General features: G+C 40.6%; 1 protein-coding gene across 1 annotated transcript in view; it reads left to right on the top strand.

The window, feature by feature from the left end:
- Positions 1–26,542, top strand: part of brca2 (BRCA2 DNA repair associated) — a 117,507-nt gene that overhangs the window by 29,698 nt on the left and 61,267 nt on the right. The window contains 3 exon segments of the mRNA XM_067985964.1: positions 96–5,237; positions 12,562–12,660; positions 23,699–23,777. Coding sequence (XP_067842065.1) covers positions 96–5,237; positions 12,562–12,660; positions 23,699–23,777 — 5,320 coding nt within the window.

Below are 26,542 nucleotides of genomic sequence, written 5' to 3'. Positions count from 1 at the left end.
TTGATTTTGCATTTAGTATTAATTTTGTTTAGGTAGTCTTATTCTGTGACTTTTGTGGGGGGGTTTAAACTTTCAATATGCTTTTCTGTTTATAGGTTTCACTACTTCAGCTACTTACAGAGAAAATGAGGAAGTTGCCAGTGCTGAATGTGCTTCATGCATTGATCCTTGTGAGAAAGCCAGTGAGATACATGACACTGAAGCAAATGAAAACCTGCAACACAATCATCAGCTTCCTAAGGAACCTGGCAGTGTAGAAGATGAAGTAATGCCTCCGCATCCTAAAGATGATACTGTTGATAATTTATCACATGCTGCTAATAATAACAAGAATTGGGATAATTTTGTGACACCACTGAACAGCAGACCAGCTCCCCGTAACAGTAGGGAGCGTAGAATTTTTGCCACAGCTTGTCACACAGTGGCTAAAAGGCTAACTATGGAATCTAAAGTGATGTTGACTAATAGTTTTGGTGTCCAGGCTGAAGATGCTAAGGACAGTTGCGCACCTTCAGTTGTTAACTCTGTTCAACCAGAGCAGGCAAGTGTAATTGAAAACACCGTTATGCAGAATAAGGGAAGATCCTATTTTGAGTTTAGTTTGTCACCTTTATCTGATGCAAATCAAAGTCCTGTGCATCGTAATTGCAGTGAAACAAAACTTCAAGGGAACACCATTATCCACGGTGACCATGACAGTAATTATACATTTGTACCTGTTTCTGCACAATTATCAACCAAGCAACTAGCCTGCACTTCAATTATATCTCATACGGTATCATCTCACTCCTCCTGTATCTCTAATGTTTTGCACAAAACAAAGCAACTTTTCTCTGATCTTGAAAACTATAAGAGAACTTTGAAAAACAAGACTGGTCTGTCTGAACCCCAGCAAATCAAACCAAATGAAAGTATGGAGATACTATCAACTTGCTTGAATAAAGAGAAACATTTTGAGGGAAATCTTGCTGTTGACATGGAATTGTCAAATAAAGATCAGAGACTTGGCGTACATACTCTAGTAGAAGCTAAAGAGAGAGACTGTTCTGTTAATACAGATTTTCATATTAGTAATAGAAAAATTGCAGTGTTGGCATCCACTCTGAAGACCAGAAAATTGATTGCTGAAGCTGGCAATGATGTATCCTTGGCATCTTCAAAACCTGTATTGGTACAGTCTTTGCCAGAATGTGAAATAGAATGTATAGAAAGTGCTTTTACAGGAGCCAAGGAAATACCATGTAACATACCATGTTCCACTATATCTGGCCTTGGAATGACTTGGAACAAATCTTCCAAATTAACAGAGGGATACATGAATTCACATAAGGAAACAAGGACAACTCTTTCTGCATCTATCACCGAAACAGAATTGGATGAGCTTGCTGAAATTACCCAACCTTCACAATGCATTGTGCCAATACAAGAAGGGAACACAAGTAGAATGGAATTGAAATCTCAGAATGGAGAAGATGAAATCAGTTCAGTGACAAAAATAAAAGAAACTTGTACAGTTTTAGAAAGCACAAAAACCCCACTGCTATCTGGACATTCTGAATCTTGTAAACGTGGGCCCAACTTTAATGACTGTAAAACTGCTGAAAAGCACATCGATTTATCTGCAGAAAACCTTTCAAAAGGGAAATTGTTCAAAAATATTGATACTGATAGCTTACAAGTAAACTCTACACAGGCAGTTGTCGATGAATATATCACTTCAAAAAATAGATTTGAGAGTCAAGGTAACAGTCCAATTTCTTCAACTAAAGCAGAGATTAAAACTGAATCTCCTGAACCCAAAATGGCCATGGAAAACTTTAAACAGCCACCACTTGCCTTTGCAAAAACACTAACTTTTGATTTCTCTGCAACTTTATCTCAGCCAGAATTACTTGGGAAATGCACTTGTTTGACAGCTAATCAAACAGTAGAACTAACAGAATTGTTTAACATATTAGAGGACACAGGTGGCCAGTTTGAATGTACACAGTTTAGAAAACAATCTGCAGTTGGTGATGTAACAAACAAGGATGCCAACCTCCTCATTATTGAGCGTTTAGGTCACACTCCCCCAACTCCTATTTTGGATGGATGGAAGGATATTGATTTTGGTGACAGTTTTGAAGTTGAACCTTCAATGCTGTTGAACAATCAGCCATGTAACTCACAACAGCTAGCAGAGTCCTCAAAAACAGAGACTAGATCTGAAATCTATCAGCAGAATACAGAAAAAATAGACCAAACTAAACCAAATAAACTTGCTGATTCCTTTGTTGGCTTGAGCAGTAAAAAGAAAGAAATTGCAGCATCTACAGTACCAAATTTCTTCTCAAATTCTATGGAAATTATCTCAAACAGTGTTAAAATACAACCGGTTACAACACTTAAAGCAGTTCCACCTCTGAAAGATGAAGTGAGTTTTAAAAGAGAATATGGAGGTTTTTGTGCAGCAAGTGGGAATAAAATCAAGCTCTCTGTTGAGAGTCTGAAAAAAGCAGCAAACGTTTTCAGGGACATTGACAATAATCAAGATCAAACTACGGCTCAGGTACATGCAACTAATGCTTTAGGTTATTTACTAGATAGTTCTGTCAGTGAGTCTGAAAAAGTAACTGAAGATAAATTAAATGATGTTACAAAAACAATAAAAAGCAGTGAGTCACACCAGCAGCATGCAACTCTTGACAATCATTTAACTGTAAACAGCAAAAATATTCAGGATAACATTTTGAAAAGCGGGTTATGGTTTGAGAGTAAAATTGTGAACAGTGATAGAAAAATAAGTGATTTTCAAATAGTAGGTAGCAGGAGGGTCACTATATGTGAAGACACAGCTCTGGATAAAGCAATACCTATGACTGCTGACCGAAACGTCTTGAAAAAGTCTGACCGCAAGAACAATGGGAAACCTAGGACAATGAAAAATACAATTTGTCAAAAGAACACCTGGCAATCTGATTACAGTGGCACAAAAGACACTGGGAACAAGGAATTAGATGACAGTAAAATGGAGCCCACGGATGATTACTTATTGTCCAATACTTTTGCTAGCCACCTCAAGCCCTCATTTGGAGCAATAGATATTGAGGACAGTAATGAAATTAACTGTTTCCAGACTGCAAGTGGTGAGAGAGTCACAGTCTCCAAAGGAAACCTGGATAAAGCGAAAAGTTTGCTTGACGCCAAAGGTTGCTACAGTGAAAACGGGCAAAACCCCAAGCTACCTACAGGAACAATGAAAAATGCATCTCAACAACTTGATAAGAGCATGAATATTTTTCAAAGCCATATAAAAAAGAAAGATGCAAATATGGAACTCTCTGATCATACAGGAAGTAGTCAGACAGTATCAAATATTTCAGTATGTGCTGCAGTTATAGTTCCCAATGAGGAAAACATCTCTGAGCATAGTGATTCAATTCAAAATGATTCACTGTTTGCTGCTACAGGCACTGGAATGAGAGGATTCCAAACCGCTAGTGGTAAAATGGTTCCTGTCTGCAAAGCATCTCTTGATAAAGCAAAAGCTTTATTTGCTGAGGAGGACCTATTGAGTAAAACTATAAAACATTCTGTCGAAACATTTTCTACTGTATCTCCTTGTCCACATACTAGCTCACCATTAATTCAGAGTGCAATAAAAAGTGCAGTGAATAAACAATTGGAGAATAACCACAGTCCTGAAATGCTTCACCTTTTGCACCCTAAAAGTCACAGCAAGTTGCACGATTTTTCTGTTCAAAGTGAACATATATCTGAGCATACAGATGTGGGCATTGGTACAGAAATGAAAGGTTTCCAGACTGCTAGTGGCAGAAGAGTCAGTGTATCAAAGGTGGCTTTAGATAAAGGAAGGGCTTTGTTTTTTGAAGAGGATTATAATAAATTTAGAATTCAGGATAGTTTAATATCATCTGCAAACATTAAAAATGCACATTCTGAGGGCAATGTTTTAAATGATGGAGACTCAGAGGAAGCTAAACTTCCACAGAAGTTAGAAATGAGAAACCAGATGAATAGTCATGCAGCTAAGCAGCCTTTAGGGTTCTGTACTGCAAATAGTAACATTGTTTCAGTTATTGAAACAAACTTGAAATATGCAAAAGAGAAGTTTTCAGATGATGAACCTGGGCAAAGCAAAATTTCAGTTTCATTTCCAAATACTCCAAATGTTAATCAAAGTGATTTCGCTGGTGATGTCATTATATCTGAGTCTCCTCAACAGTTTCTTAAAACTGGACCAATTGCCTTCAGCACAGCAAGTGGAAAGTCTGTACAGGTTTCAGAAGAATCTTTAAAGAAATGTAAACATTTCTTTACTGAAGTAGGAGTTAATAAGGAGGAGTTTGAGAGGATCATGGACAAAGATTTGAAATCTGAGGAAAACAGACTTTCAGAAGAAATAAGGCATTCAGATACCTCCAGTTCAAAGGCATCTCTTGGATTCAACACAGCAAGCGGAAAAGCGGTATTTGTTTCTGATAATGCACTTCAGAAAGTTAAGAACATATTAAAAGAATTTGACATGAATGATTGTTCTTTGAGTAGCCCAAAATGCCTAAAAAGTACGTTTTGTGAAAAACCTCAAAAGCTGCCATTAACATCTATTTGTTCTTCATCTCTGTTCTATAATACCATGAGCAGTGAACAAACATGTGAAGAAGAAAGTTCAGAGTTGGTTCACAAAAGCTTATCAAATAACTGCTCAGAGAGAGTGTTCGACATGAAAAACCCTATTCAAGTAGAGTCAAGTGAAAAGGAAATGAATCATCCTGAGAATAGACCTACAAGAAATTTGGCAGCACCTTGTTGGGATACTAGCATTCTCATGTCTGGATTTCAAACTGCTAAGGGGAAAGAAGTGATGGTAGAAGAAAGTAGTTTAACTGCAGCAAGAATGTGTCTGGCTTCAAACGAAAATAGTAAACTCAACCACACGGTTGAGAGAGTTAATATGCACACTGAAAGTAGAATTAGACCAATTTGCAATGTAAGCAGCATATCTACATCTGTAGTACATGCATTGAAGAATAATCATGGCACATATCTTAAAATGCTGGAAAACCACATGGAAAATGAGACTCTGGAGGGTTCAAAGGATCTGATGGAAGACAACGAACTTCTTGATTTTACATCAGACAAGGCCTTTAGATCAATCTACGACAGCACAAATCAATCCATTAGACCAGAGTTGAGAACAGGAAAGAGAGTGAGATCAGAGGGAAAAAGTTCATCAGGTGAATTATATTATATTAAATTATCTGTTTGCATCTGCATTATGCCTTTATCTAAATCAATGAGCCCGTTGAGCACTCAAGTTTAGGCCACTGTCCTGCACGTATTTGGTAGGCAGGGCCAGCTGCTCATTCTACCTCAGATCAAGTATTAACTTATTAAATATTGAAATATTTAAATGCTACCAGTCCATGGAGGGTGCAGAGTTGCTCCTGGCTACCGAAGATTGGACGGCTCTTGGCTAACTTTTGACCCTCTGCAACTCTCCACCTTTTTAAAAACCACCTCAAAACCAATCTTTTCAACTTAGCTTACAGTCACCCCCTTAATCTCTCCTTGGCTCGGTATCTGTTTTCATTATGTCTATTTGGGAAGTGCCTTAGGACGTTTTTGACATCAAAAGCATGAGATACAAGCAGGTTGTTTTCGGATGGTGATCTATAGTTTTTACGAAAGTGTTTGTGTTGGGTCCATGTAATGTAAGGTAATTCTGTTGTGCTTGTGCATGTTGGCTCCAGCTCTGGACCCAATTTCTTTTTCCACCCTGCCCACTCCCACTTTACTTACCACATCCATCCCTGATCTGTTCTCTTCACCTTTTCATCTCCTCCAACCTATCTTTCCTCCTGGTGGCATCCGAGGCTCAAGTCTCTCTTGAACCATAGGAACATGAGTAGGCCTTTTAGCTCCTCGAGCCTGTTCCGCCATTCAGTGAGATCATGACTGATCTGTGACCTAACTCCATATACCTGCCTTAGCCCCATATCCCTTAATACCTTTGGTTTACAAAAAATCTATTAATCTCAGATTTAAAATTAACAATTGAGCTGGCATCAACTGCCATTTGCAGAAGAGAATTCCAAACTTCTACCGCCCTTTGCATGTAGAAGTGATTCCTAACTTCACTCCTGAAAGTCCTGGCTCTAATTTTTAGGCTATGTCCCCTAGTCCTAGACTCCCCAACCAGCAGAAATAGTTTCTATCTACACTATCAGTTCCCCTTGACATCTTGAAATCTTCAATCAAATCACCCATTAATCTTCTAAATCCCAGGGACTACAACCCTAGTTTGTGTAATCTCTCCTCATAATTTAACCCTTGGAGTCCAGGTATCATTCTAGTATATCTACACTGCACTCCCTTCAAGGCAAATATAGCCTTCCTAAGGTGCAATGTCCAGAACTGAACACAGTACTCCAGGTGTGGTCTAACTAGGACTTTGTATAGCTGTAGCATAACTTCTACCTCCACTGTTTCAAGCTTTTCACCAATTAGAAATTATTCTGATCTATTTTTAGGCCCAAAGTGGATGACCTCACACTTGCCTACATTGAAATCCCTTTGCCACAGTTTTGCCCATTCACTTAATCTATTAATATCGCTCTAATTTTATGCTTCCATCTACACTGCTTACAAAGCTGCCTATCTTTGTGTCATCGGCATACTTGGATCTGAGGCTCTCTATCCTGTCATCTAAGTTGTTAATAATAACAGTGATTGTTGAGGCCCCATCACAGATCCCTGCGGGACACCACTAGTCACATCCTGCCAATTTGAGTACCTGCCCATTATCCCTACACTCGGTCTTCTGCCACTCGGCCAATTTCCTAACCAGGTCAATAATTTGCCCTCAATTCCGCAAGAACATAAGAAATAGGAGCAGGAGCAGGAGTAGGCCATGGCTGATCTTCATCTCAGTTCCACTTTCCCGCCCGATCCCATATCCCTTGATTCCCTTAGAGTCCAAAAATCTATCGAGCTCAGCCTTGAATATACTCAATGACTGAGCATCCACAGCCCTCTGGGGTAGAGAATTCCAAATATTCACGACCCTCTGTGTGAAGAAATTCCTCCTCATCTCAGTCCTAAATGGCCGACCCCTTATCCTGAGACTATACCCCCAAATTCTAGACTCTTCAGCCAGGGGAAAAGGTCTCTCAGTCTCTACCCTGTCAAGCCCTCTAAGAATTTTATACGTTTCATTCTTCTAAACTCCAGAAAATATAGACCCATTTTACCTAATCACTCCTCTTTATCCCAGGAATCAATCTAGTAAACCTTTGTTGCATCGCCTCTCAGGCAAATATATTCTTCCTTAGATAAGGAGTCCAAAACTGTACACAGTACTCTTCAGGTGTGGTCTCACCAAAGCCCTGTACAATTATAGCAAGACTTCCTTACTCTTGTACTCCAACCCCCTTGCAATAAAGGCCATTTGCCTTCCCAATTGCTTGCTGTACCTGCATGCTAACTTTCTGTGTTTTGTGTACAAGGACACCCAAATCTCTCTGAACACCAACATCTAATAATTTCTCACCATTTAAAAAAAATGTTCTGTTTTTCTATTCTTCCTACCAAAGTGAATAACCTCACATTTCCCCACATTATACTCCATCTGCCACCTTCTTGCCCACTCACTTAACCTGTCTATATCCTTTTGCAGACTCTTTGTGTCCTCTTCACAGCTTACTTTCCCACCTAGCTTTGTATCATCAGCAAACTTGGATACATTACACTCGATACCTTCATCTAAGTCATTAATATAGATTGTAAATAGATGAGGCCCAAGCACTGATCCTTGCAGCACCCCACTAATTACAGTCTGCCAACTTGAAAATGACATATTTATTCCTACTCTTTGTTTTCTGTACTTTAACCAACCCCCTATACAAGCTAATATATTACCCTCAATCCCATGAGCCCTTATCTTGCATAACAACCTTTTGTGTGGCACCTTCTCGAATGCCTTTTCAAAATCCAAATATACTACATCCACTGGTTCCCTTTTATCTACCCTGCTAGTTACATCCTCAAAAAACTAATAGATTTGCCAAACACAATTTCCCTTTCATGAAACCTTCAACTTCAGCTAACAGTCTCTTACGAAGGAGTTTATCGAATGCCTTCTGGAAACCATATAAACAACATCCATAGACATTCACCTATCCACTACTTTAGTCACCTCTTGAAAAAAATTCAGTCAGGTTTGTCTACCCTTTACAAACCAATGCTGGCTCTCTGATCAGCTGAAAATTTTCAAGGTGTTCAGTTACTCTATCCTTAATTATAGACTCTAATAATTTCCCAACAACAGATGTTAGGCTAACTGGTCTATAATTCTCTGGTTTCCCTCTCTCACCTTTCTTAAATAGCAGTGTGACATGTGTAATTTTCCAATCTAAGGGAACAGTTCCTGAATCGAGAGAACTTTGGACGATTGTAGTTAGGGCACCTGCAATGTTCTCACCTACTTCCGTTAAAACTTTGGGATGGAAACCATCTGGTCCTGGGGATTTGCCACTCTTTAATGCCATTATTTTCTTCATTACTGTTAATTTGCTTGCGTTAATTATGGTGAGTCCCTGTCCCTGTCCCTGATTCAAAATTAGTTTCCTTGGGGTGTCCGGCATGCTATCCTCTTCCTCTACTATAAATAGTGACGCAAAATAATAATTTAACATGTCCAACATTTTCTTATTTTCAATTGCTTAAGGGGCCCACATTGCTCTTGGCCACCCTCTTTTTCCTAATATAATTGTAAAAATTTTTTGTGTTGATTTTGATATCCCTTGCAAGTTTTTTTTCATACTCCCTTTTTGTAGCTGTTACTATTTGTTCTGTCACCGTTCGCTGTTCTTTGTATCTCTCCCAGACACCAGGATCTGTGCTATTTTTTCCACTTTTGTATGCTTTTTCTTCTGGTTTTATGTTGTCCCTTACCTCTTTTATTGTCCATGTTTGGTTTTTTTGGCAAATAGAGCTCTTGCCCCTCGGGTATAAACTGGTTCTGTAGCACGTTAAATTCTTTTTTGAACACCTCCCATTGATCTTCTGTCGTTTTACCCATTAACAGGTTGGCCCAGTTTACTGTGGATAGTCTCTGTCTCATCCCGTTGAAGTCGGCCTTACTTAAATTTGGAATCTTAGTAGCTGTTACGGGTTTCTCCCTTTCAAACACAACATTGAACTTAATCACATTATGACCGCAATTAGATAAATGTTCACGCACCGTTAGGCTGTTAACTAACCTGGCTCATTACTCATTATTAAATCTAATATGGCCTGCCCCCTTATTTGGTTCTAGGACATATTGTTGCAGAAAGCTGTCCTGAACACACAAGAAATTCATTAACTTTCTGACAGGAGCTCATCTGCTTATCCCAATTTATATGAAAGTTAAAATCCTCAATTAAAACTACTCTGCCTTTGCTACATGCTTGTCTGTACTGCGCCTTTATACATTCTGCCACTTTACGGCTGCTACTAGGGGCCTATACATATCTCCCACTACAGTCTTAAATCCTTTTCTGTTTCTTAATTCTACCCGTAAAGTCTCCACTGCCTGCCTACCTCTCGTTATATCCTCTCTTATCATTGAAGTAATTTCATCCTTAATCACTAAGGCTACTCCTCCCTCTCTACCAGTTTCCGTATCCTTCCTGCCGTGGTGATGGTGTAGTTCTTTTGCAGAATGATACAGAAATTACAACATGGAAACGAGTCGTTTGGCGTGACAAGCAATAGTCCTAATCCCATGTGCCAGCCCTGTTCTTGTATCCCTTTTCCTTCAACCACCTATCAAGCAATTAAATGTTTGACATGGTTCCTGCTTCAGTCACTAACTCTGGTAGTGCATTCCACAGCCTTGCAACCCTGTGGGTAAAAATAGGTTTCTCCTCTCTGTTCTCAATCTCATCCATTTAAACTTGTTCTATACCCTCACTCACTGGTGTTTCTATTTGTGCTGTCCCATCCCGTTATAATATTAAACAGTTCTATCAAATCACTCTTTAGTCTCTGTTCTAACAAAAATAGCCCCTTTCTTCATGCCTTTCTCGGTATTTGTATTTCCTCATACCAGGCTGCATCCTAGTGAATATGTGCTGTACTATCTCCATTGCTGTAACATCTGTCCTGTAATAGAACCACATTAAATTCCACTTTACCTTAATCTCCTCTGGAAAATCATCCTCTTATTACTATGGGATCATCTTGAAGGTTACGGGCAAACCACGGCTCCTTTTCTGCATAACAGACCAACTCCTGAAACACTTTTCTCCTGCCAACGCACCTCCACCGCTGCCTCCAACACCAAATACAAAGAGCTCGTGGATTTCTTTGTGTCTCAAGATTGAGACCATGCATGCAGCTGCCTAGGCCATGTCATTGCCACCCAGCTCTGTGCCGATTTCTTTCAAACGTCCCTATTGGAACCCATTCAGTCTGGCTTCCATTCTACTCAGCATTGAGACTTCTCTGACCACAGTCACAGATTTTATCCTCTGTGACTGTAACCGCAGCGCATTATCCCTCCTTGACCCTCCCTCCACATGGCATTTGACATAGTTGAACAAAAATTGCCTTCTGTTGGAAATATGCTATTATTAAAGATACCAAGGGTTGTTATTCCTTCTTAATAATAACTTCCACAATGATTCGGGCACGTGTGTGACCAAACATGCAAGCTTTATTATAGACACACGAACAATGTCCTAATGCGGTTATACCAAACAACAAGTATTTATATAACATTCTAATAGTTATATCAGATAAACAAGGATGGTACAACCTGTCCCTAGGAAGTTTCAAGCTGATCAGGCCTGCTATCATAGGGTGTGTGAGCCTCCATCGCCCCAGAAGCTGCCTTTAACTTTTAGTGGGACAGTGTCCCAGTTTATGTATCTTTCTGAAGCATAGATGCTTCTAGTAGCTTAACAACATTAGTCTCATGATGTCATCTGTCCCGAACATCTCCCCCCACCAGGCTGCCCGTTCCAGACATCTTTATCCATTGTATGGTGTTAACTATTGTCCATTTTATCTAATGCCCTTATCTTTCTGTGTATTTTGATTATTCGGATGCAGACATTTAAGATGTCTCATCCTGTATATGCCAGTCACAAAAGTTACCTAATTAACTGAACAAAGCTCCTGCAATTAACATATCAGGATTAGTCTGTGTCCAGGTCCTGAGTCTTTGATTATGCCTTGGGACGTTTTGTTATGGTTTCTGACAATTGGCTTTCAGTGTGTCTTGTGCTTTGCTTTTTAGCTAAGTGTCTGAAGGTTTGTGGGGTGGAATACATAATTATGATTTGGTCTAGAAATCGTATTTCTTACACCTTTCTGTTGTCAGCTCAATGGAACTGCTTTTCTGTAGTTCCACACCTACCTAGTCCAATGCAGCCAATACTTCTCCAACAATGCTTTCTCTTCCTGCTTCCACAGTTACCTCTGGAGCTCCCCAAAGATGCATCCATGGCGCCTCTCTTCTTCCTCAGCTACATCCTCTGCAGGCATGGGGGTCAGGTTTCATATTTATGCTGACAACACCCAGTTCTACTTTCAACAACTTCCTTTGCCCCCGCAATCACCTCTTGCTGTCAGACTGCCTGATTGACATCGTAGTATAGATGAGTCAAAATTTCTTCCAACTGAAGCTATCTTTTTTGACTCCCACCATGAACTTCTTTCCCTTGCCATTGATTTCATCCTCTTCTTTCGCCACTCACATAGGCTATGCAAAATCTTGACATGCTGTTCAACCCAGAGTTGAATTTCAAACCCTATATCTTGTATGCCACCAAGACTGCTTACTTTCACCTCCTTAACTTTGGCCATCTCTTCCCATACCTCATCCCTAGCACTGCAAAAAACCTTATTAACACTTTTCTTGCCTCCAACTGTCCTCCTTGCCAGCCTCCCATCCTCATCTCACCATAAATTCAAAATCATTCAAAACTGTCCTTCACTACATCCTGCCCTTGCCCATCAGCCATGATCTCACTGATATACATGGCTTCCTGTCCCTCAATGCACTGAATTTAAAATTCTCATTTTCCTCTTCAAATGCTTCCATAGCCTTGCCCCACCTGAACTTTCTAACTTCTTCCAACCTTGAGTCCCCTCTTGCACCCTTTGGTTTTCTGACTGTGGCCTTTGGTGCGTCCTCCCCACCCTTCATACCATTGGGGCCAGAGCCTTCAGCTATTTTGGTCCTACTCTGGAACACTCTTCCTAAACCCCTCTCTGCCTCCTTTGTCCACCTTTAAAAGCTTTTTAAAACCCAGCTTTTAGCCCAAGCTTTCATTTACTCCTCCTAACTCTCCATCATTGTTCACTGTTTGTTGCTCTTTATTTTTCTTTCTGAAAAATGCCTTGGGACATTTTTCTATGCCATCTAAATGCAAGGTGGTGGTGTTGGCAGAATAAGGACAGTACCTAGAAACCTACTTTACAACATGTAAGCATGGAACAAAATAGGGATCGGTATTCACATTTTAACAATGTATGGTTATTAATAAAACTGGGTGATTTTTGTTTCAGAGGAACCTCTACCAAAAAGACAGCTGTTATCTGAATTTGACAGAACTGTTCAGAGTGATCACAAAACTGCATTCAAACCTTTAATATGTAACCCTGAAGGTAGGCTGCTAATTTTGTACAATCATGTTCTAAAAGTATATGCTGATATTTTCACATGGTTGTGTTTGCCTTCACTTCTTTCTTTAGAACTATATTTTGTCATCTTTTTAGGTTTCCTTCTCCTTTCGCACATTATTTCCTAGCTCTGAGGCGTTGTATTTGAATGTGAGGAATTGCACAATGCTGTTCTCACTTCATTGCTTTTTTTCCCCCTCTATGGGCAATCTTATTGGTTTCTCTTCATGACAGCCTGAAAAATATTGGAGAATTACAGCTGTCGACCTGTGTTTCAGCCTTCCAGGCTGTTAGTATCCAACATATTGTACATGCAGGTAATAGAAGTTGACAGTCATCATGAGTCACTCAGTGAATACAGGGCAGCTTCCACTGAACTGACATTGTGATTTTTATTTTCAAGAAAGGTGACAACTACAGATCCATTAGTCTTGTGACAGTAACTGGGGAAAAAAAAATTGAATTTTGATCATTAGGAACAAACTTGAGGAATAGCTATATAAAAATAACCTAGTAAATGATAGTCAACATGGTTTCAAAAGGGAGAGATCCTGCCTGACCAACGTTTTGGGAAGTGGCATGATGTAGTGTATCTGGACTTCCAGAAACTTTCAATAAAGTCTTGCATGAAAGACTGCAACAGAAAGCCTAAGGCAGTTGGTATCCTAGGTAAATAATAGTGGATTTCCTGTGGTGTTGCTCATAAAGTCAGGACAAAGTAAACTTCCCTCAGCGCATTAGTGACTCTATAGATATATGAGGACCTGGGCTTATGAAGCTCTATCTAGTAGAAGTCTACAGTTACAGATGTGACTGTGATGGGTAACTTTATAATGGGAAGATTCCATTGAAATACCACCTAGAGCAGTGTTGTTCAATAGAAATTGCTGACTAGCCACAGGTGTGGCTACTTCCACACCGTTTTAGCTACATGCACTAATATTAGTAGAAAACGCCTTACAAACAATACAGGTAAATATACTTCACTTATATTTACGTAAGCATCTGCCACTATTCAGTAATTTAGGAAGTAAAGCACTCAACGATTAAAAAAACACTCAGACACTGTGCTTTTTATCTTACCATTTTACCAACCAATACACAAGCTCAGGAAGGAACTGTACCACTGGGATGGGCTCCCCGAATCGGAATGGGACCGGAGACCTATCGGAAAGGATAATTAGGGCGGTACATAAGTCTTTAAACTAGCAAGATGAGGGGAGGGACCAAGGAGCAATAACAAAAGCTTAAAGATAAAAGAAACAGGAGATGAATGTAAAGGTCAGATTAGGGTAAGGAATAAAGATAACAAACGGTCAAGAAACAAATACAGTTATAAAACAGAAGTATTAAAGGGCTGTTAAAAATAAAGTAAAAGGAACAACTATTAAAGATGAATTAAACTGTCTATAGACAGTTCTATAGCCTCTGGAACAGTCCCTACAGATTGGAGGGTGGCAAATGTAACCCCACTATTTAAAAAAGGAGGGAGAGAAAAAACAGGGAATTACAGACCAGTTAACCTAACATCAGTAGTGGGGAAAATGCTAGAGTCTATTATAAAGGATGTGATAACAGAACACTTGGAAGGCATTAACGGGATTGGACAAAGTCAGTATGGGTTTATGAAAGGGAAATCATGCTTAACAAATCTACTGGAGTTTTTTGAGGAGGTAACCAGTAGAATAGATAGGGGAGAACCAGTGGATGTGGTGTATTGGATTTTCAGAAGGCTTTTGATAATGTCCCACACAAGAGGTTAGTGTGCAAAATTAAAGCACATGGGATTGGGGGGAATATACTGGCATGGATTGAGAATTGGTTGACAGACAGGAAACAGAGAGTAGGAATAAATGGGTCTTTTTCCGGGTGGCAGGCAGTGACTAGTGGGGTACCGCAGGGATCAGTGCAATAGCCCCAGCTATTCACAATATATATCAATGATTTGGATGAGGGAACGGAATGTAACATTTCCAAGTTTGCAGACGACACAAAGCTGGGGTGGAATATGAGCTGTGAGGAGGATGCAAAGAGTCTCCAATGTGATTTAGACAAGTTGGGTGAGTGGGCAAGAACATGGCAGATGCAGTATAACGTGGATAAATGTGAGGTTATCCACTTTGGTTGTAAAAACAGAAAGGCACATTATTTGAATGGTGATAGATTGGGAAAAGGGGAGGTGCAACGAGACTTGGGTGTCCTTGTACACCAGTCGCTGAAAGCGAGCATTCAGGTGCAGCAAGCAGTTAGGAAGGCGAATGGTATGTTGGCGTTCATTGCAAGAGGATTTGAGTACAGGAGCAGGGATGTCTTACTGCAGTTATACAGGGCCTTGGTGAGACCACATCTGGAGTATTGTGTGCAGTTTTGGTCTCCTTATCTGAGGAAGGATGTCCTTGCCATGGAAGGAGTGCAACGACGGTTTACCAGACTGATTCCTGGGATGGCAGGACTGACGTATGAGGAGAGATTGGGTCGACTAGGCCTATATTCACTCGCGTTTAGAAGAATGAGAGGTGATCTCATGGAAACATATAAAATTCTAACAGGACTAGACAGACTAGATGTAGGGAGGATGTTCCGGATGGATGGGGAATCCATAACCAGGGGTCACAGTCTCAGGATACGGGGTTTTTTTTTTTTTTATTCGTTCACGGGAGGTGGGCGTCGCTGGCAAGGCCGGCATTTATTGCCCATCCCTAATTGCCCTCGAGAAGGTGGTGGTGAGCCGCCTTCTTGAACCGCTGCAGTCCGTGTGGTGACGGTTCTCCCACAGTGCTGTTAGGAAGGGAGTTCCAGGATTTTGACCCAGCGACAATGAAGGAACGGCGATATATTTCCAAGTCGGGATGGTGTGTGACTTGGAGGGGAACGTGCAGGTGGTGTTGTTCCCATGCGCCTGCTGCCCTTGTCCTAGGTGGTAGAGGTCGCAGGTTTGGGAGGTGCTGTCGAAGAAGCCTTGGCGAGTTGCTGCAGTGCATCCTGTGGATGGTGCACACTGCAGCCACAGTGCGCCGGTGGTGAAGGGAGTGAATGTTTAGGGTGGTGGATGGGGTGCCAATCAAGCGGGCTGCTTTATCTTGGATGGTGTCGAGCTTCTTGAGTGTTGTTGGAGCTGCACTCATCCAGGCAAGTGGAGAGTATTCCATCACACTCCTGACTTGTGCCTTGTAGATGGTGGAAAGGCTTTGGGGAGTCAGGAGGTGAGTCACTCGCCGCAGAATACCCAGCCTCTGACCTGCTCTCGTAGCCACAGTATTTATATGGCTGGTCCAGTTAAGTTTCTGGTCAATGGTGACCCCCAGGATGTTGATGGTGGGGGATTCGGCGATGGTAATGCCGTTGAATGTCAAGGGGAGGTGGTTAGACTCTCTCTTGTTGGAGATGGTCATTGCCTGGCACTTATCTGGCACGAATGTTACTTGCCACTTATGAGCCCAAGCCTGGATGTTGTCCAGGTCTTGCTGCATGCAGGCTCGGACTGCTTCATTATCTGAGTGGTTGCGAATGGAACTGAACACTGTGCAGTCATCAGCGAACATCCCCATTTCTGACCTTATGATGGAGGGAAGGTCATTGATGAAGCAGCTGAAGATGGTTGGGCCTAGGACACTGCCCTGAGGAACTCCTGCAGCAATGCCCTGGGGCTGAGATCATTGGCCTCCAACAACCACTACCATCTTCCTTTGTGCTAGGTATGACTCCAGCCACTGGAGAGTTTTCCCCCTGTTTCCCATTGACTTCAATTTTACTAGGGCTCCTTGGTGCCACACTAGGTCAAATGCTGCCTTGATGTCAAGGGCAGTCACTCTCACCTCACCTCTGGAATTCAGCTCTTTTGTCCATGTTTGGACCAAGGCTGTAATGAGGTCTGGAGCCGAGTGGTCCTGGCGGAACCCAAACTGAGCATCGGTGAGCAGGTTATTGGTGAGTAAGTGCCACTTGATAGCACTGTCGACGACACCTTCCATCACTTTGCTGATGATTGAGAGTAGACTGATGGGGCGGTAATTGGCCGGATTGGATTTGTCCTGCTTTTTGTGGACAGGACATACCTGGGCAATTTTCCACATTGTCGGGTGGATGCCAGTGTTGTAGCTGTACTGGAACAGCTTGGCTCGAGGCGCAGCTAGTTCTGGAGCACAAGTCTTCAGCACTACAGCTGGGATGTTGTCGGGGCCCATAGCCTTTGCTGTATCCAGTGCACTCAGCCGTTTCTTGATATCACGTGGAGTGAATCGAATTGGCCAAAGACTGGCTTCCGTGATGGTGGGGATATCGGGAGGAGGCTGAGATGGATTATCCACTCGGCACTTCTGGCTGAAGATGGTTGCAAACGCTTCAGCCTTGTCTTTTGCACTCACGTGCTGGACTCCGCCATCATTGAGAATGGGGATGTTTGCAGAGCCTCCTCCTCCCGTTAGTTGTTTAATTGTCCACCACCATTCACGACTGGATGTGGCAGGACTGCAGAGCTTTGATCTGATCCGTTGGTTGTGGAATCGCTTAGCTCTGTCTATAGCATGTTGCTTCTGCTGTTTAGCATGCATGTAGTCCTGAGTTGTAGCTTCACCAGGTTGGCACCTCATTTTTAGGTACGCCTGGTGCTGCTCCTGGCATGCTCTTCTACACTCCTCATTGAACCAGGGTTGATCCCCTGGCTTGTTGGTGATGGTAGAGTGAGGAATATGCCAGGCCATGAGGTTACAGATTGTGCTGGAATACAATTCTGCTGCTGCTGATGGCCCACAGCGCCTCATGGATGCCCAGTTTTGAGCTGCTAGATCTGTTCTGAATCTATCCCATTTAGCACGGTGATAGTGCCACACAACACGTTGGATGGTGTCCTCAGTGCGAAGACGGGATTTCATCTCCACGAGGACTGTGCGATGGTCACTCCTACCAATACTGTCATGGACAGATGCATTTGCGACAGGTAGATTGGTGAGGACGAGGTCAAGTAAGTTTTTCCCTCGTGTTGGTTCGCTCACCACCTGCCGCAGGCCCAGTCTAGCAGCTATGTCCTTCAGGACTCGGCCAGCTCGGTCAGTAGTGGTGCTACCGAGCCACTCTTGGTGATGGACATTGAAGTCCCCCACCCAGAGTACATTTTGTGCCCTTGCTACCCTCAGTGCTTCCTCCAAGTGGTGTTCAACATGGAGGAGGACTGATTCATCAGCTGAGGGAGGACGGTAGGTGGTAATCAGCAGGAGGTTTCCTTGCCCATGTTTGACCTGATGCCATGAGATTTCATGGGGTCCAGAGTCAATGTTGAGGACTCCCAGGGCCACTCCCTCCTGACTGTATATCACTGTACCGCCACCTCTGGTGGGTCTGTCCTGCCGGTGGGACAGGACATACCCAGGGATGGTGATGGAAGAGTCTGGGACGTTGGCTGAAAGATATGATTCTGTGAGTATGGCTATGTCAGGCTGTTGCTTGACTAGTCTGTGGGACAGCTCTCCCAATTTTGGCACGTCCCCAGATGTTAGTAAGGAGGACCTTGCAGGGTCGACTGGGCTTGGTGTTTTGCCGTTGTCGTGTCCGGTGCCTAGTGGTCCGATGCCGGGTGGTCCGTCCGGTTTTATTCTTATTATGACTTTTCGTAGCGAGATTTTACAACTGAGTGGCTTGCTCGGCCATTTCAGAGGGCAATTAAGAATCAACCACATTGCTGTGGGTCTGGAGTCACATATAGGCCAGACCGGGTAAGGGCGGCAGGCTTCCTTCCCTAAAGGACATTAGTGAACCAGATGGGTTTTTACGACAATCCGGTAGTTTCATGGCCATCATTACTGATACTAGTATTTTAATTCCAGATTTTTATTTAATTAATTGAATTTTTAATTAATTAATTGAATTTAAATTCGCCAGCTGCCGTGGCGGGATTTGAACTCATGACTCTGGATTTTAGTCCAGGCCTCTGGATTACTAGCCCAGTAACATAACCACTATGCTACCGTACCCGTACGGTACGGTAGCATAGTGGTATGCCATTTAGAACCGAGATTAGAAATTTCTTCACTCAGAGGGCGGTGAACCTGTGGAATTCTCTACCACAGAAGGCAGTGGAGGCCAAGTCATTAAATATATTCAAGAAGGAGATAGATGTATTTCTTAATGCTAAAGGGATCAAGGGATATGGGGAAAAAGCGGGAACAGGGTACTGAGTTAGATGATCAGCCATGATCATTTTGAATGGCGGAGCAGGCCCGAAGGGCCGAATGGCCTACTCTTGCTCCTATTTTCTATGTTTCTATGTCTATACAGCAATGTACAGAGTGTCCAAAATAAAACTAGGGAACTGGAGACAATAATCCATAGCGAGGATCCAGATGTAGTAAGAATAACCTGAAACATGGCTACATAAAGAACAGGACTGGCAACTAAATATTGCAGGTTTTATCATAATCAGAAAGGATAGGGAAGGACGAAAGGAAGTGGAGTAGCTGTACTAATTAGAGATAACATAATGGCAGTAGGAAAAAGGGACATAACTAACAGAGGCTAAAAGCAGAATCAATATAGATTGAAATAAAAGATAAGGGATCAATCTCACTAACAGGGGTATACTATCGACCCTAATAGTGGAAAGGAGGTGGAGGAAGAAATATGTAAGCAAATACGTAAAATGAATAAAGGACATTGAAAATTAATCATGGGAAAGTTTAACTATCTCCAAATAAACTGGCAAGAAGAGGTAGGTAAAGGGGTACGGGGAATGGAGTTTTTACAATGTGTGCGGGCCTCCTTTCTTACCCAGTATGTAAAAAGCCGAACAAGAAAGGAAGCTCTACTGGATCTAGTAATGAGAAATGAACCAGAATAGATAAGAGAAGTAAGCGTAGGGGAACATCTAGCTACTACAACATTATAAGGTTTAAGATAAAGATTGAGAAGGACATAAGTAAGACAAAGACCAAAGTAATAAATTGGAAAAAAGCTGATTTTTAGGGGATGACAATTGAACTAGGGAAAATAAACTGGAAATATTTACTGACAAACAAAGAAATAGAGCAGCAGTGGGAAACATTTAAAACAGTGATCAATAGAGTTCAGGAGAAATATATTCCACTAAGAAGCAAGAACAAACTAGCCAGTAATGAATGATACACCATGGATGAATGAAGAAATATGAGCAACATTGAAGCTAAAGAAAAAGGCATGCACTAAGTACATAGACAACAAAGAAGAGGATGACAAAAAGGGAATACGAAAATGTTAGGAAAGAAGTTTAAAAAAAACAATTAGGAAGGTAAAGAGAAACAATGAAATTATGGAATATAAAAAGAAATAGTATTCTACAGAAACATAAATAACAAAAGAAAAATCAGGGTCGGGATAAGGCCATTAAGGGATGCACACGATAAACTCACAGATAATGATAGCAAAATGGCAGAAATATTAAATAATTACTTTGTCTCAGCATTTACCAAGGAGACTAACATGGAGGGCATGACATTAGAAGAAGAGGTTAAAAAAGATATAAAGATATTTAAGATAGAAAGAGGGGAGATGATTAATAAACTAATCAAACTTTGAGAGGATAAAACCCCTGGTCCAGATGGATTGCATCCATACATATTAAAAGAAGTTAGGGAAGAGGTAGCAGAGGCACTATCACATATATATAAAAAATTCATTAGAAAAGAGAATAGTGCCTGAGGAATGGCGGACAGCTAATGTGATTCCTATATTTAAAAAGGGAGAGAACCAGTCCAGGAAACTGTAGACCAATTAGCTTAACGTCGGTGGTAGGAAAGATAATGTAATCCTTACTCAAAGATGTAATGGAAAACCATCTAGAAACCAAAAATACAATAAAGAATAGTCAGCAAGGATTTCAAAAGAGGTCATGCTTGTCCAACCTTACTGAATTCTTTGAAGAAGTAACAGAAAGGGTAGATAAGGGTAATGCAGTAGATGTAATATATTTGGATTTTCAAAAGGCCTTCAATAAGGTACCACATTGTAGACTCATGACTAATATCAAAGCATGTGGAGTCAGAGGACAAGTAGCAGAAAGGACAACGAGCTGGCTACAAAACAGAAAACAGAGTAGGGGTTAAAGATAGTTAAGACTGACAAAAGGTGGGAAGTGGTTTTCCACAAGAATCGGCACTGGGACCACAGTTGTTCAGCATTTACATAAACGATTTGGACTTGAGAATCGGAAGTATAATTTACAAATTTGCAGATGACATCAAATTGGTGTGTATAGTTAATACCAAGGAGGACTGTGACAAAATGCAGGAAGACATTAATAAATTTGCAGAATGGGTGTGTAATTGGCAAATGAATTTCAATATAGATAAGTGAGAGGTATTACATTTTGGTAGGAAGAATAAGGGGACCACAAACAGCTTGGATAATAAGAGCCTAAATGGGGTACAAGAGCAGAGGGATCTGGGGATACCGATACGCATATCACTAAAAGTAGCGACCCAGGTTAATAAAAAAAATAAACAAAGCACTGGGGTTCATTTCTAGAGGGATAGAATTGAAAAGCGGGGAAGTTATGTTAAATTTGTGTAGAACCTTGGTTAGACCACATTTGGAGTACTGTGAACAGTTCTGGTCTCCATATGATAAAAAGGATATACAGGCATTGGAGAAGATGCAAAAAAGATTTATTAAGATGATACCAGAACTGAGAGGTTATACCTATCAGGAAAGATTGAACAAGCTGCGGCTCTTTTCTCTAGAAAAAAGACTGAGGGGAGACCTGATAGAGGTCTTTAAGATTATGAAAGGGTTTGATAGAGTAGACATGAAGAAGATGTTTCCAATTGCGGGGTGACCAAAACTAGGGGCCATGAATATAAGATAGTCACTAATAAATCAGGAGCAACCTCTTTACCCAGAGAGCGTTTAGAATGTGGAACTCGCTACTACAAGGAGTAGTTGAGGCGACTAGCATAGGTACATTTAAGGGGAAGCTAGATAAACGCATGAAGGAGAAAGGAATAAAACAATATGCTGAGAGGGTTAGATGAAAGGGGGAGGAGGCTCGTATGGAGCATAAACACCAGCATGGATCTGTTGGGCCAAAAGGCCTGTTTCTGTGCTGAGCGTTCTAAGTAATTCTATGTTTAAAAAAAAGTTAAAATTTGCGTGCATTGGCCGTCTGAATGAGTTTGAGATCACATGCTCATCGACAGTGTCTTATTACTCTTTTTAATTTACTAATCACAAATGCAATTAGCCACACGTATGTGGCTAACATCGGACAACACTGACCCAGAGGCATCACAGAATGGTGATGCCCACATAAGCAGTGTGTGACATCCATAGCAAATCTTATAGAATGTGTTGCCATTACTGGCTTATATCACACTAACAAACAGTGTTTTGTGTCAGTAATCACTACGGTAACATGTGGTATAAGATTGTTGCTATTGTCTTGAGGTTTGATTTTTAACGTCACATTAGACTTGGAATAGTTTAGTAATTTCTTCAATATATGTCCAACAACAATCTGGTTTCAGACTCATTCAGTGTATCTTCGCAGGGTTTTAAATAAATTGAGTGCAACATTTTTATTGATCTAATATTGATGTCGGAATATAAAAATCGGTCTTCCTAAGTATCACTATTATTGTCTCCACACGTGTTAATATCACCTGAGGAGAGCAGAACTAAAATAATGGTAACCATTGCGGGAGCAGGGGGTGGATGGAATAGAGACCTGCCCTCAAGAATTTTATCAATCCTCATTAAAAGAAAAAATTGAGAAGAAAGAAAATTTAGTAAGCGTCAGAATTCTTGTAAATGCTCAGGAGCTATTCAGTGCAGATGATATAAGAAGATTGTCCCCATTTTGTCAAAACCATATTGTGACTTCAAGTATTTTATAAAAGGGAATTTCATGATTTATGGAAGGCAGAATCTGAAATCTAAGCAGGTGACTGCAAGAGCATTAACATACCAAATAATGGTGAGTTGTCAAAAACATTTATTTACTGATATACTTGGTTTTCAAAATGAAAAATAAGAGAAAAGTGGAGATAATATAAGTAGAGATTTGGAACTCTGTTTCTTGTGATTTTTTTTTACTTTTAGTTAATTAACAATAGTATAGAAGTCTTTCACTGACCAGATGAAATATTGAAAGAACTGAGCAATTTAAAATAAAGTCTGTGATTTTCAGTTATCTTTGCGTGTCTGTGTGCGTGAGACACCTGTCCCTATTTTGCCATCCTGCAATTCCATTGCTACCCGCTAGCAATGTTATCACAGGTTCAGAGGAGGGCCTCATCTGCCACTACTTTACCACTACTGTGTCTGATCCCAGTGGACCTAAAACAGTGTATTATCTTTGCCAGTAAACCAGCAGTTAAATTTTGAGGAGCAGGAGCACCAGGGATAGTGTTGACAAGTGGATCTGATGCCATTTTTGAGGCCCGAGAGAGTGAGGGCCATACCAGCTGGAGGAGCCGTGCGATTGGAAGCCGGAGAGATGTCTGCTCCAAGCATCATGTATTGTTCACAATAACTGTGTAGATTTCTTACCAATTGACTTACTGAGATGAATTGCAATTTTGTAAAATTTACCTTTTTAAAATGTTTCATTCACTGAAAGAAGTACCACAGATATTTTTCCAGTTGTGAAAAAGTAGAATATTTAAAGCAGCTAATAGCCCTTTTGATAAATTTAATCAACTTTTAAATCCAGTCTAATAAGCATAAACAATTAGTTTGTTTCACAGTTATTTTTAAGCATATGTCAGTTATTCTCAAATTTTACACATAATGGATGTGGTAATACAGTTAAATTCTACATAAATAGTTTTAATCATTTTGATTAACTTTATTTTTGACATCCCACTAACCAAAGAAGGAAATACAATTATGAAGACTGAAGAAAGTATGGCTCTTTTCAGTAGAATAGAAACGGTTAAGCGATTTGATACAGGTGCTCAAATTTATCAGGAGTTTTGGAGAGCTAAGTAGCTTTATTTAGACAATAGAGGAATTTTTCATCCATTTGGGGATGAAAAATGAAAGTATTGTTTCTTTACAGGAGCACTTTGTGACCGAAGGAAGTTCATGTACAGTGTCCCACTTAAGCCTGTTGTCTGTGGTCCATCTAAAGACAAAAGGTAATTTCAGTAGTATGTTTCAGAAATGAAGTTTAACCTCTGATTTAAAAAGATTTGAATATATGATTATTGTAACTTTATTGCAAAAGCAAAACTTATAAATGGTATTTAATACTTGATCCAAGAAAACATTTGTATTTTAAATTGCTTTCTATACTCCATTGTGATTTTTGTATTGGTACCCAAAATGTAATTTGCAAGGCCCCCTCTTTTTTTTCAAAAAGGTTACTAAATTAGAATCATAGAACTTGACAGCACAGAAGACAACCATTCAGCCCATCGTGTCAGCTCTCAAAGCTATCAATTTAGTCCTATTACTTTGCTTTTACTCCAGACTCTCAACCTTTTCTTTCCCAATATTTATCCACTTCCCTTTCAAAAGCTATTATGGATTCTGCTTCCACCACTGCTTCTGGTAGGCATTCTGTGTCCCAACAACACTCTACATTTAAAAATAATTCACCTAACCTCTACCTTTGAACATAAGAAATAGGAGCAGGAGTAGACCATGTGGCCCCTTGAGCCTGCTCTGCCATTCAATAAGATCATGGCTGATCTTCAACCTCAACTCCACTTTCCTGCTCGATTTCCCCCACATCCCTTGATTCCCCTAAAGTCCAAAAATCTATCTATCTCAGCCTTGAACATGTTCAGCAGCTCAGCATCCACAGCCCTCTGGAGTAGAGAATTCCAAAGATTCACAACCTTTTGTGAAGAAATTCCTCTTCATCTCGGACTTAAATGGCCGACCCCTTATCCTACAACTATACCTCCTATTTCTAGACTCTCCAGCCAGGAGAAACAACCTCTTAGCATCTACCCTGTCAAGCCATCTCAGAATGTTGTATGTTTCAATGAGATCACCTCTCATTCTTCTGAACTCCAGACAATATAGGCCCATTCTACCCAATCTCTCCTCGTTGGACAATCCTCTCATCCCAGGAATTAACCTAGTGAACCATTGTTGCATCACCTCTAAGGCAAGTATATCCTTCCTTAGATAAGGAGACCAAAACTGTACACAATATTCCTGGTGAGGTCTCATCAAAACACTGTACAATTGTAGTAGGACTTCCTTACACTTGCACTCCAACCCCCTTGCAATAAAAGCCAACACGCCATTTGACTTCCTAATTGCTTGCTGTATTTGCATGCTAACTTTTTGTGTTTCTTGTACGAGAACACGCAAATCCCTCTGGACACCAACATTTAATAGTTTCTCTCCATTTTAAAAAGTATTCTGTTTTTCTATTCTTCCTACCAAAGTGAATAACCTCACATTTCCCTACATTATTTCCATCTGCCACCTTCTTGCCCACTCATTTAACCTATCGATATCACTTTGCAGACTCTTTGTGTCCTTTTCACAGCTTACTTTCCCACCTAGCTTTGTATCATCAGCAAACTTGGATACATTACACTCAGTCCCTTCAACTAAGTCATTAATATAGATTGTAAGTAGCTGAGGCCCAAGCACCCATCCTTGCAGCACCCCACTAGTTACAGCCTGCCAAATGACCCGTTTATCGCTACTCTCAGTTTTCCGTCAGTTAACCAATGCTCTGTCCATGCTAATATGTTACTCCCAATCCCATGAGCCCTAATCTTGCGTAACAACCTTTTATGTGACACCTTATCGAATGCCTTATGAAAATCCAAATATATGGCATCCACTGGTTCCCCTTTATCTACCCTGCTAGTTACATCCTCAAAAAACTCTAATAAATTTGTCATACCTGATTTCCTTTTCATAAAACCATGTTGACTCTGCCTAATCTTATTATGATGTTTAAGTGCCCTGTTACCACTTCCTTAATAATGAATTCCAGCATTTTCCTGATGACTGTTGTCAGGCTAACTGGCCTGTAGTTCCCTGTTTTTTTTCTCTCTCTCTCCTTTCTTGAATAGCGGGGTTACATTTGCTATCTTCCAATCCACTGGGACTGTTCTAGAATCTAGGGAATTTTGGAAGATCACTACCAATACGTCCACTATCTCTGCAGCCACCTCTTTTAGAACCCAAGGATGTAGACCATCAGGTCCAGAAGATTTGTCGACTTTTAGTCCCATTGTACTTTTTCTCTACTGATATTAATTACTTCAAGTTCCTCACTCTCATTAGCCCCTTGGTTCCCCACTATTTCTGGTGTGCTTTTTGTATCTTCTACTGTGAAGACAGATACAAAATATTTGTTTAACGTTTCTGCCATTTCCTGATTTCCCCATAATTTCTCCTGTCTCAGCCGCTAAGGGACCCACGTTTACCTTTTGTTACTTTCTTTTCCTTTTTACATACTCGTAGAAACTCTTACAATCTGTTTTATATTTCTTGTTAGTTTACTTTCATATTCTATTTTCTCCGTTTTTTTCAATTTTTTGTTTGTCCTTTGTTGGTTTCTAAAACACTCCCACTCCCAATCCTCAAGCTTACTGCTCTTTTTGGCAACGTTATAATTTCTTTTGATCTAATACTATCCTTAACTTCTTTATTTAGCCACGGATTGATCGACTTTCCCATGGTGTTTTTATTTCTCAATGGAATGTATATTCATTGAGAATGTTGAAATATTTCTTCAAATGTTTGCCATTGCTTATCTACCCTCATCACCTTTTAATCTCATTTCCCAATCTACCTTAGCCAACTCGCCCATCATACCTGTTATTGGCTTTATTTCAGTCTAAGACTCTAGTTTCTGACTTAAGTACTTCACTCTCAAACTCAATGTGAAATTCTATCATATTATAATCACTCTTCCCCAGAGGAT

Source organism: Heptranchias perlo, chromosome 6 (assembly GCF_035084215.1).
Source record: "Heptranchias perlo isolate sHepPer1 chromosome 6, sHepPer1.hap1, whole genome shotgun sequence".
Lineage (NCBI taxonomy): Eukaryota > Metazoa > Chordata > Chondrichthyes > Hexanchiformes > Hexanchidae > Heptranchias > Heptranchias perlo.
Note: the sequence above shows the minus strand (reverse complement) of the source record. Positions and strands in the feature narration are given on the sequence as shown.